The following is a 10,781-nucleotide window of genomic DNA, read 5'->3' as shown; positions in this document are numbered from 1 at the left end:
GCAACTTCCGCCTCCTGGGTTCAGGCAATTCTCCTGCCTCAGCCTCCTGAGTAGCTGGGATTACAGGCACGCGCCACCATGGCCCAGCTGATTTTTTGTAGCTTTAGTAGAGACGGGGTTTCACCATGTTGACCAGGATGGTCTCGATCTCTTGACCTTGTGATCCACCCGCCTCGGCCTCCCAAAGTGCTGGGATTACAGGCTTGAGCCACCTCACCTGGCTGTGTTTTTGTTTTGTTTTGTTTTGTGTTTTTTTTACAAGAACAGAGGTGTTAAAATGAACTTTAAAGATCAACCTCACATTGTTTTTTTTGTTTTCCAATATTTATCTGTTTTTATCTATAAAACAATTTTTGAGTATTGTTTGCCTCCTAGAATCACGCTCCTTGGCGATTTCTTTTGAAATCAATTCAGTTTTTGAGACCGTGTCTTACTCTGTTGCCCAGGCTAGAGTGCAGTGGTGTGATCTCAGCTCATCGCATCCTCTGCCCCCCAGGTTCAAGCGATTCTCTTGCCTCAGCCTCCTGAGTAGCTGGAATTAAAGGCACGTGCCACCACCCCCAGCTAATTTTTGTATTATTAGTAGAAACGGGGTTTCACCATATCAGCCAGGCTGGTCTTGATCTCCTGACCTCAGGTGATCCGACCATCTCTGCCTCCCAAAGTGCTGGGATTACAGGCTTGAGCCACCGTGCCCGGCCTAGTATGTGTTTTTTCATCGCATTTGTTGTGGGAGTTTGTTAGCGGTGGTTTGTTTTCTTAAAGTAATTTGTAGAAAGCAACATGGGTGCTCTCTGAGGTCTCCTTAGGGGGTCAAGTGAAATGGGGAAGTTTGGGAACTGTCCTGACAGGAGCCAGCTGTGGAGCTTCAGGAGCAGGGGCTCTGAGGCCAGCGAATCTGCCCCTCCATGGAGCCCGCTCCTCCGGGCCTGACACCCTCCTGCCTGGCAGGTGTGGCACTCCTGGCCAATGCCCCTGAGCGGGTCGTGGAGCGGCGACGGCGGCCCCGGGACAGCCCAACCCTGAACAACAGTGGCATCAGAGCCACCTCCAGGACAGCCAAGCAGCGGTCGGGGCTCCCTCCCTCCGAGGAGCAGCTGGCCTCCCAGAGGGTAAGTCCCAAGAGGGGAGGCTCTGCACCCCTTCCTGGCCAGGGCTGACACCCTGCTGCCCACCCTGCAGGACCGCCTGAGCCAGGTGCTTCGAGACCTCGAGGATGAGAACACGCCCATTGTGAAGCTGGGGGACGCCAGCATCGCAGCACCCTTCACCTCCAAGCTCTCGTCCATCCAGTGCAGTGAGTCCCCCAAGCCCTGCTCCCCTTCCTCCATTCCCCCGCTGGTGCTGGTAAGCACACCCACACCCAAAGCTGCCTCCCCGCAACCCTGCAGTCTGCCACGTGATCAAGCAGGGCCGCTGCACGCTGGTGACCACGCTGCAGATGTTCAAGATCCTGGCACTCAACGCCCTCATCCTGGCCTACAGCCAGAGCGTCCTCTACCTGGAGGGGGTCAAGTTCAGTGACTTCCAGGCCACCCTACAGGGGCTGCTGCTGGCCGGCTGCTTCCTCTTCATCTCCCGTTCCAAGGTGGGCCCCAGTGGTGCTGGGAGGTCAGGGATGCATGGGCTAGCCAGGGCCAGGCTGTCACAGGCACAGGAACTGTCATCCCAGGTTACAGACAGGACCCAGGGCCCCAGAGGTAGGGGCTGTAGCTGGGATGGCCCAGGAAATGCCGGCAGGGCAGGTGAGGACTGAGGCTCCCAGACCCTTCCAGGTGGCACAGCTTGGGGTCCTACACCTGTCCATGGGCAGGGATCCCAGGGTGGGCCGTGCAGAGCCCCACAAGGAACAATTATCAAGAGGGTAAAAAGCAACTAAGTGGATCACCGGCTACACAGGACAGGCTGGTGGACAGCTGGGGACGTCTATGTGACCTGACACTCAGGCCGAGGTGTAAAGAACCAGAGGGCCAGTGGCCAGGAACTATACAGAAAGACCTCAGCCAGGCATGGGCTGAGGCAGGGAGGCCCCGGTAGCTGGAGGGAGTGGGAGGTTGGCTGGGCAGCATTGTGCCTGTCCCATGGGCTCCAGGGAGGGCAGGATCTGCTTCATGGTTCTCAGGCCCCTGTGGCTGCCACTGGGAGGCTGGATGGTGGATCCACAGCTAGGGAAGCAGCCCTGGGCTCAGGGTCATAGGCAGACAGGGCTGGGGGACTGCTGCCGACCCAGGAATCCTCCAGGATTTGGTGGCGGCTCTGCACAAGGCCTCCCAGGAGGCAGGGGATGTTACTGCCTGCTGAGTGGTCAGTGTGGCCCCAAGTGAGCCAGGTCCTGACCTCCCCTCAACCTGCCTTGCTGCTGCAGCCTCTCAAGACCCTTTCCCGAGAACGACCCCTTCCCAACATCTTTAACCTGTACACTATCCTCACCGTCATGCTCCAGTTCTTTGTGCACTTCCTGAGCCTCGTCTACCTGTACCGTGAGGCCCAGGCCCGGAGCCCCGAGAAGTAAGTGTTGCCCGGAGGAGGGATGTCTCTGCAGCTGAGAGTAGCAGGAGGGTGACTCCACAGACATCAGCAGGAGAGCCTGGGGGTTGTCCAGGGTGACCAGGGAGGGGCACAGGACAGGCAGGGCCCTGGCTCTGCACCAGGGCAACAGGAAGTCACAGAGTGTGTGAGCCAGAGCAGAAGACGGGGACCTGACCCCCATGTGTCCCTGCAGGCAGGAGCAGTTCGTGGACTTGTACAAGGAGTTTGAGCCAAGCCTGGTCAACAGCACTGTTTACATCATGGCCATGGCCATGCAGATGGCCACCTTCGCCATCAACTACAAGGTGATGCCTGGGCCCCGCCTGAACACTCCCTGTCTGCCCACCCAGCCCCACCCATGAAGCCATCTGTCCCTCATCCCCACAGGGCCCTCCCTTCATGGAGAGCCTGCCTGAGAACAAGCCCCTGGTGTGGAGTCTGGCAGTGTCACTCCTGGCCATCGTCGGCCTGCTCCTCGGCTCCTCGCCTGACTTCAACAGCCAGTTTGGCCTCGTGGACATCCCTGTGGAGGTCAGTGGCCCTGTGGATGTGACCCTGGGGCTCAGCTTGATGGGTCCTTCCTGTGGCGGTGACCCTAGGCGAGGCTGCAGGTCTCCAGCTCACCATCCCTCCCTGCCCTCACAGTTCAAGCTGGTCATCGCCCAGGTCCTGCTCCTGGACTTCTGCCTGGCGCTCCTGGCCGACCGCGTCCTGCAGTTCTTCTTGGGGACCCCGAAGCTGAAAGTGCCTTCCTGAGATGGCAGTGCTGGTACCCACTGCCCACCCTGGCTGCTGCTGGGCGGGAACCCCACCAGGGACCCGGGAGGGAGCCCTGTCCCCAACCCCCCACGGCAAGGCTGTACAGCCTCGCTCTTGGAAGACTGAGCTGGGACCCCCACAGCCATCCGCTGGCTTGGCAGAGCCAGCCCCGAGCCAGCACCTTTGGTAAATAAAGCAGCATCTGAGATTTTAAAAAGCCCTGCCTCTACCTCATCTGCGCCACACAGTGTTTTCTGTGAGACTGGGGACAGAGGGTCACTGAAGAAGGCACCACCCCCCTCCCAAAAGGGTGTGCGATGTTGGTGAAACCCTCTAGCACTTTCAGCAGTTGAACTTGGACTTGTCCCTGCTCAGAAAATTCAGTGCATATTTTCTAATTTAACAAGCACTCCCTGGCCGGGTGCAGGGGCTCATGCCTGTAATTCCAGCACTGTGGGAGGCCGAGGTGGGCAGATCTCCTGAGATCAGGAGTTCAAGACTAGCCTGGCCAACATGGTGAAACCCCATCTCTACTAAAAGTACAAAGATTAGCCAGGTGTGGGGGGCGGGTGCCTGTAATTTCAGCTACTCAGGAGGCGGAGGCATGAGAATCACTTGAACATGGAAGGTGGAGGTGGCCGTGAGTGGAGATCGTACCACTGCAGTCCAGCCTGGGCGACAGAGCGAGACTCCATCTCAAAAAAAAAGAAAAAATAGTATCTCCATATTTTCATGGTTGGTTTCACATTTTTACAGCTCAGGCGCTGAGAAGCTTTAGAATGAGTGGTATTTTTTTCTTTCCCGTAATACATAAGAGAACAGCATGCCTTCTTCTCTGGTGGTGTCTGAGACGTGAGGAGTATGATCCGCATCATTACAAGTATTGACTGTCACACCTTTGGGGTCCTGCGCTGCTGTACCATCTCGTGTCACGGTCAGGGAGCTCTAGCTGAGCATCAGCTACAATGTGACCCGGAAGCCTGGCTTGACTCTTAGCTCAGCAGTGTCCTTCCTTTCAATGGACTCACTCATCACAACTCAAGAATTGCAGAGTAGGCAACACAGAGCCAGTCAGAGAATTCTTGCCTCCTTAGCAGCCAAAGCCTTTAGGAAGTAAAGTTATAAACATACTTTAAAGTCTGTATTTCCAGCCCCAAAAGTCCACTGAGTGCTGGGTATGGGAACATTACAGCTTACAAGCGGCTTGTGGCAACCCCAGAGCTGGCGCTTCTGGACAAACCTCCACCCCCTGCCTAAAAGGGCCGCTTCCTGCTTTGCTGTAATTGGGGCCTCGAGCCTGATCCAGCTTTGAGGATCACAGGGGGTTCCCCAGGCCAGGGGTTCTCCAGCTCCAGAGTATTAGAATTTCAGTTGGAATCGGGCAGAATATCAGGCCTCCACTAGAGGGCACCATGGATCCAGTGAGGCCGAGGTGGTTTCAGGACTCCGAGAAATCCTTGGGCAAGGGGATCACTGCGGTCGTGGATTGTGGGAGCTCCTGGGACAGGCTCCCCGGGACGGGTGGACTCTACAACCATTCGGGTAGGAAGGCGCTGGGGTTCCGTGGGATTTGGGGCGGCACAAAGATCTGGGAGGGAAACTATGGTCTAGATGAAGTCCTAGGATGCCCAGGTCAGGGGCACTGCAGCCCTGGGTGGTCGCTCAGGGGGCACCGGCCCCGACCCAGCTTCAAGCGGCTCAGGTAGACCAGGGTGCTATAAAGGCTTCCGGGCTTTGGGGGTGTGGCCACTTGGGGCGTGGTTTGATGTGGGGGCGTGGCCTCCGCCGGGCGGAGCAACGCGGAACCCGAGCGGCGGCAGCGGCGGCAGGAAATTGGGGCTCGGCCCCACCGGCGTGAGACCCTATCCCCATCCCGGTCCCCGCAGAGCGATCCCCGGGCCCAGGCATGGACGCAGCAGAGCCGGGTAGGGGATCGGAGATTCAGGAGGGGCCTCCCCCGACCGTCCCCTGCTTCCTATATTGAGGGGACACACTTGTCCCGAGAGCCAGGAGAGAAGTTCCTGAATGGGAACGACACAAGGATCCTCCATTATGGGGACCCGTATGCCTGGAGGGGTTCGGGACATCAGCCCTTGACTCCCTCTCCCTCTTCTGATCTCTCACCCCGGATGCCTGGGGGAGGGGGCCCAGGAAGGGGAAGTGGCCGCTTCTGCTTCTGATTTTTGTGATGGGGGCAGGGTGTCACGACTGCTGAGGGAGAGGGCCACGCGGTAGGATCCCCACAGGGCTCCTCTGTAGCCCCCGGAAGCTGGGCAGTGCTGGTCTGGGCCCCCTAGGAGAAGGGGCAGGGGCGGGGGCAGCAGAAATGTGGCAGAGTCTGACTTGGCGTTTCCGGCCGTCTTTGTGTCTGTGTTGTGTGTGTAGTGTCATTCGGTCTTTATGTCCCTCATGGCTTCAGTCTCTCCATGTGTGTTTCTGCCTTAGGCTCTGCCTGGCTGCCCCTTGTGTATTTCCATCTGTCTAGCCTGTGGTTCCATTGTCAGGCCTGCTCTCTTCTCTGGACACTGTGATTGCATCTGGGGCATCTGTTTTGTTAGTTTGCTTCTGGGTCCAGGCAGACCCAGGGTGTGGGTGTCTCTGTTCCCTGAGCAGCTGTCTCTGGTCTCTGTTTGGTGGTGTGTGAGTCCATCTGCCTGCCTCAAGTTGGCCCCAACCAAGCCCCCACACCCCTCTCTCTCTCTCTCTTTTTCCCTTTCTCTTCCACCCCCTCCAATAAGACTGGTTGAGATGCCATGGGTGGAGGAGGCAGTGGTTAGCCCATGTATTATACTCCCCTCCCCCAGACCTCCCCCCGGCTCCTGAGGGCAGGAAGAGGTACAGTGACATCTTCCGGAGCCTGGACAACCTTGAAATCTCACTGGGGAACGTGTGAGTCTGAGCCTGGGTCACCCCCAAATCCTGCCAAGATGCCCCAAGCCCCTAACCATTTAGGTGCCCTGAAGTCCCATTTGGAACCTGTAACATCTGGAGCCACGTACCTAATAGCCAGAGAAGTGTAGGATGGGACCCTCTAAAATGCCTGGGTACCCCATAAGTTCCCCTCTAAATAGACTGGAAATCCCCAAAGTGGTCCTAGAACCCCTGGTACCCCATAAGTGCCCCGCTAAATAGACTGGAAATCCCCAAAGTGGTCCTAGAACCCCTGGTACCCCATAAGTGCCCCGCTAAATAGACTGGAAATCCCCAAAGTGGTCCTAGAACCCCTGGTACCCCATAAGTGCCCCGCTAAATAGACTGGAAATCCCCAAAGTGGTCCTAGAACCCCTACATATCCTTCTTATAACCCCTTAAAACATTTGTGATCCCTGTAATCCTACTCTATGAACCCCAAAGTTACCTGGGGCCCTTCAGACTCTTTCTCAAATCCCATTTTAAAAAACTCACCTGATTCCCCCATAATACCATTCCTCAGACCTCCCAGATACAAGAGATGCCACAGCGATGATGTTTGCCACAAACAACTCTAGGATCCCTAAGACCCCTTGCAGGACAGACCGAGTATAAGGTGGCATCCTGACACATCTTTACCCCCCAGGACCTTTGAGATGCTGGCTGGAGACCCTCTACTCTCAGAAGACCAAGAACCTGACAAGACCCCCACAGCCGCTGTTGTGAGTTGGGACTAGGGGAATAGGGAGGAAGGCTTCAGGCACAGGGGGCCTTAGGAAGGCCAGGCCCCTGCCCTGTTTGCTTCTGATACTGTCTCCCTCCCCCACAGACCAATGAAGCCAGCTGTTGGAGCGGCCCCTCCCCAGAGGGTCCTACACCCCTCACAGGTAGGGGGGTTTGGAGGCCAGGATAGTGGGGACAGAAAGGAGTCTTTCCTTCCACAAGTCACCATTGACCCTCTCTTCCTTGCCAGGCATTGTTTAGGTTTTGGGACTAAGGCAGTACATACCACAGATCCCAGTCCCAGCCCTTAGGGAGACCCCCGTCTGGGTAGAGAATCTGTAAAATAGGCAGGGAGGAGGCTGAGACAGGATCACTTGAGGCCAGAAATTCGAGACCATCCTGAGCAACAGTGAGACACCATCCCTACCAAAAAAAAAAAAAAAAAAAAAAATTTAAATTAGCTGGGTATGGTCCTGTAGTCCCAGCTACTTTGGAAGCTGAGGCTAGAGGATCAATTGAGCCCAGGACTTTGAGGCTGCAGTGAGATATGATCACGCCACTGCCCTCCAGCCTGAGCAACAGAACAAGACCCTGTCTAAAAAAATAAACCAAAAACAGAGAATCTGTAAAATTGCAACCAGGATAAGTGATCCCAAAGCAGTGTTAAGGGAGCTGTGAGGGTATAGGATAGGGGCCACTGGTCTGGTCTGGGGGCTTAGGGAAGACGTCCATAGCAGAGTAGGATACAGAGGTCAGAGGTCCATCCATCTTCCCCAGGGGAGGAACTGGATTTGCGGCTCATTCGGACCAATGGGGGTGTGGATGCAGCCCTGGAATATGCCAAGACCTGGAGCCGCTATGCCAAGGAACTGCTTGCCTGGACTGAAAAGAGAGCCAGCTATGGTGAGGACCCCTTCCGCCCAGCCCCAGGCACCAGGCAGTCCCCAGTCCCCAGCCAGACCCACAGCCCTCTCTCTTCCTCCAGAGCTGGAGTTTGCCAAAAGCACCATGAAGATCGCTGAAGCTGGCAAGATGTCCATTCAACAGCAGGTAGTCATGACCAGACCCCCAGAGGGCCCAAACCCCCAGAACCCCAGCCTTGCTCCCACAGATCTTCAGTATCCTCCTGTACCACTCTGTCTCCCCCAGAGCCACATGCCTCTGCAGTACATCTACACTCTGTTTCTGGAGCACGACCTCAACCTGGGAGCCCTGGCCATGGAGACATTGGCCCAGCAGAAAAGAGACTACTACCAGGTGAGGCAGTGGGGTGGAATGTTCCAGAGGGTACCCTGCTGTCCTGTTGTCCTTCACGCCTGATCCCCTCAGTTCCCAGCAAGCTGGGAGGAAGGCACCACGACCAACATCACCATTTCACTGATGAGGAAGCTGAGGCCCAGGGATGCCTGGGAACTTGCCCAAGGTTACCCAGCAAAGATTCAAGCTGGGTTTCCTGTGCAATTGCAAAACTTTGCTTTTCTTTCTTGCTTTTTTTTTTTTTGAGGCAGAGTCTTGCTCTGTCACCCAAGCTGGAGTGCAATGGCATAATCTTGGCTCACTGCAACCTCTGCTTCCTAGGTTCAAGCAGTTCACCTGCCTCAGCCGCCTGAGCAGCTGGACTTACAGTCACGTGCCACCACTCCTGGCTAATTTTTCTATTTTTAGTAGAGACAGGGTTTTACCGTGTTAGCCAGGCTGGTCTCGATCACCTGACCTCACCTGATCCACCCACCTTGGCCTCCCAAAGTGGTAGGATTACAGGAATAGGCCACCATGCGCAGCCAAAAATTTCGTTTTCATTTATGGGGAGGGGCACAAGGTGCTGAGTGTTCTCAGGAAGAAAGTCTTGGCATCTCTGGATCCAGGCAGAAAGGATGAGGTGACCACTTGAGACTTCGGGACATAGGGGTCGGGGAGAGCAGGTCTGGAGAAGACCCCAGGAGGAGAATACTGACTTAGGAAAGGGTGTAGCCAGGCACACACCTGTAATCCCAGCACTTCTGGAGGCCAAGGAGGGAGGATTGCTTGAGCACAGGAGTTTGAGACCAACCTAGGTAACAGAGGGAGACCCTGTCTCTACAAAAAATAAATTGGTTTTTAATTAGCTGGGTCTGGTGCTAATAGTTCTAGCTACTAGGAGGCTGAGGCTGGAGGATTGCCTGAGCCCAGGAGTTGAAGACGAACCTAGGCAACATAGTGAGATCTCTGTCTCCATCTACCAAAAAAAAAATTATTTATTTATTTATTTCGACAGAGTCTTGCTCTGTTGCCCAGGCTGGAGTGCTGTGGTACAGTCTTGGCTCACTGCGACCTCCACATCCCAGGTTCAAGCGATTCTCCTGCCTTAGCCTCCCCAGTAGCTGGGATTACAGGCACCTGCCACCACACCCAGCTAGTTTTTCTGTATTTTTAGTAGAAACGAGGTTTCAACTTGTTGGCCAGGCTGATGTCAAACTCCTGACCTCATCATCCACCCACCTCGGCCTCCCAAAGCACTGGGATTACAGGCATGAGCCACCGAGTCCAGCCTTATTTATATTTTTTGAGACAGAGTTTCACTTTATTGCCCAGGCTGGAGTGCAGTGGCACGATCTGGGCTCACTACAATCTCCGCCTCCCAGGTTCAAGTGATTCTCCTGCCTCAGCCTCCCGAGTACCTGGGACTACAGGAGTGTGCCATCACATTTGTATAATTTTTGTATTTTTGTAGAGATAGGGTTTTGCCATGTTGGTCAGGCTGGTCTCGAACTCTTAACCTGAGGTGATCTGCCCACCTCAGCCTTTCAAAGTGCTGGGATTACAGGCATAAGCCACTGTGCCTGGCGAATCAAAACAAAACAAACAAACAAAAAAGCTAGATGCAGTGGCTCATGCCTGTAAATCCCAGCAGTTAGGGAGGCCAAGGTGAGCAGATCACAAGGTCAAGAGTTCGAGACCAGCCTGACCAACGTGGCGAAACCCTGTCTCTACTAAAAATACAAAAAATTAGCCAGGCTTGGTGGTACGTGCCTGTAATCCCAGCTACTCAGGAGGCTGAGGGAGAAGAATCACTTGAACTTGGGAGGCAGAGGTTGCAGTGAGCCCAGATCACAAGACTCCATCTCAAAAAAGAATTTCTCTTTTTTTAATTACCTGGGCCTAGTGCACATGCCTATAGTCCTAGCTACTGGGAGGCTGAGGCTAGAGGATTGCTTGAACCGAGGAGTTCAAGTTCAAGACTGCAGTGAACCATGATTGCTCACTTGCACTCCGTCCTTGGCAACAGAGGGAGACCCTGTCTCTAAAAGAAAAAAAGAGGCCAGGCATAGTGGCTTATGCTTGTAATCCCAGCACTTTAGGAAACCGAGGCAGGTGGATCACCTGAGATCACGCGTTCAAGACCAGCCTGGCTAACATGGTAAAACGCTGTCTGTACTAAAAATGCAAAAATTATCTGGGTGTGGTGGTGGGCACCTGTAATCCAGCTACTCGGGAGGCTGAGGCAGGAGAATCGCTTGAACTAGGGAGGCGGAGGTTGCAGTGAGCTGAGATTGCTCGCTGAGATCACCTGTTGCACTCCAGCCTGGGCAATCTCCATCTCAAAAAAATAAAATAAATAAAGTCCGTGTAATCCCAGCACTTTGGGAGGCCGAGGCGGGTGGATCACGAGGTCAAAAGATCGAGACCATCCTGGTCAACATGGTGAAACCTCGTCTCTACTAAAAATACAAAAAATTAGCTAGGCATGGTGGCGCGTGCCTGTAATCCCAGCTACGCAGGAGGCTGAGGCAGGAGAATTGCCTGAACCCAGGAGGCGGAGGTTGCAGTGAGCCGAGATCGCGCCATTGCACTCCAGCCTGGGTAACAAGAGCGAAACTCCG

At 55.0% G+C, this 10,781-nt stretch overlaps 2 protein-coding genes across 4 annotated transcripts in view; both read left to right on the top strand.

The window, feature by feature from the left end:
* ATP13A1 (ATPase 13A1) overlaps positions 1-3,505 on the top strand; it is a 19,396-nt gene extending 15,891 nt beyond the window's left edge. Inside the window, exons 20-26 of the mRNA XM_017501395.2 lie at positions 952-1,112; positions 1,183-1,297; positions 1,392-1,588; positions 2,366-2,508; positions 2,723-2,834; positions 2,917-3,060; positions 3,175-3,505. Coding sequence (XP_017356884.1) covers positions 952-1,112; positions 1,183-1,297; positions 1,392-1,588; positions 2,366-2,508; positions 2,723-2,834; positions 2,917-3,060; positions 3,175-3,285 — 983 coding nt within the window. The 3' untranslated portion in view covers positions 3,286-3,505. The remainder of the gene's footprint in view (positions 1-951; positions 1,113-1,182; positions 1,298-1,391; positions 1,589-2,365; positions 2,509-2,722; positions 2,835-2,916; positions 3,061-3,174) is intronic.
* Positions 3,506-5,039: 1,534 nt separating this feature from the next.
* The window catches only part of LOC108284599 (GEM interacting protein), a 15,156-nt gene continuing 9,414 nt past the window's right edge, over positions 5,040-10,781 (top strand). Inside the window, exons 1-7 of one of the 3 annotated variants that reach the window (XM_017501391.2) lie at positions 5,040-5,213; positions 6,093-6,177; positions 6,845-6,920; positions 7,028-7,085; positions 7,699-7,824; positions 7,907-7,971; positions 8,071-8,178. In XM_017501391.2, the coding sequence (XP_017356880.1) occupies positions 5,195-5,213; positions 6,093-6,177; positions 6,845-6,920; positions 7,028-7,085; positions 7,699-7,824; positions 7,907-7,971; positions 8,071-8,178 (537 nt within the window). In that variant the 5' untranslated portion in view covers positions 5,040-5,194. The other 2 variants (XM_017501388.2, XM_017501392.2) reach the window with 2 other exon arrangements.

This window comes from Cebus imitator, unplaced genomic scaffold, assembly GCF_001604975.1.
Source record: "Cebus imitator isolate Cc_AM_T3 unplaced genomic scaffold, Cebus_imitator-1.0 Scaffold280, whole genome shotgun sequence".
In the NCBI taxonomy this organism is placed as follows: Eukaryota; Metazoa; Chordata; class Mammalia; order Primates; family Cebidae; genus Cebus; species Cebus imitator.
The sequence above is the reverse complement of the archived record's forward strand: the minus strand, read 5'-3'. Positions and strand labels throughout refer to the sequence as shown.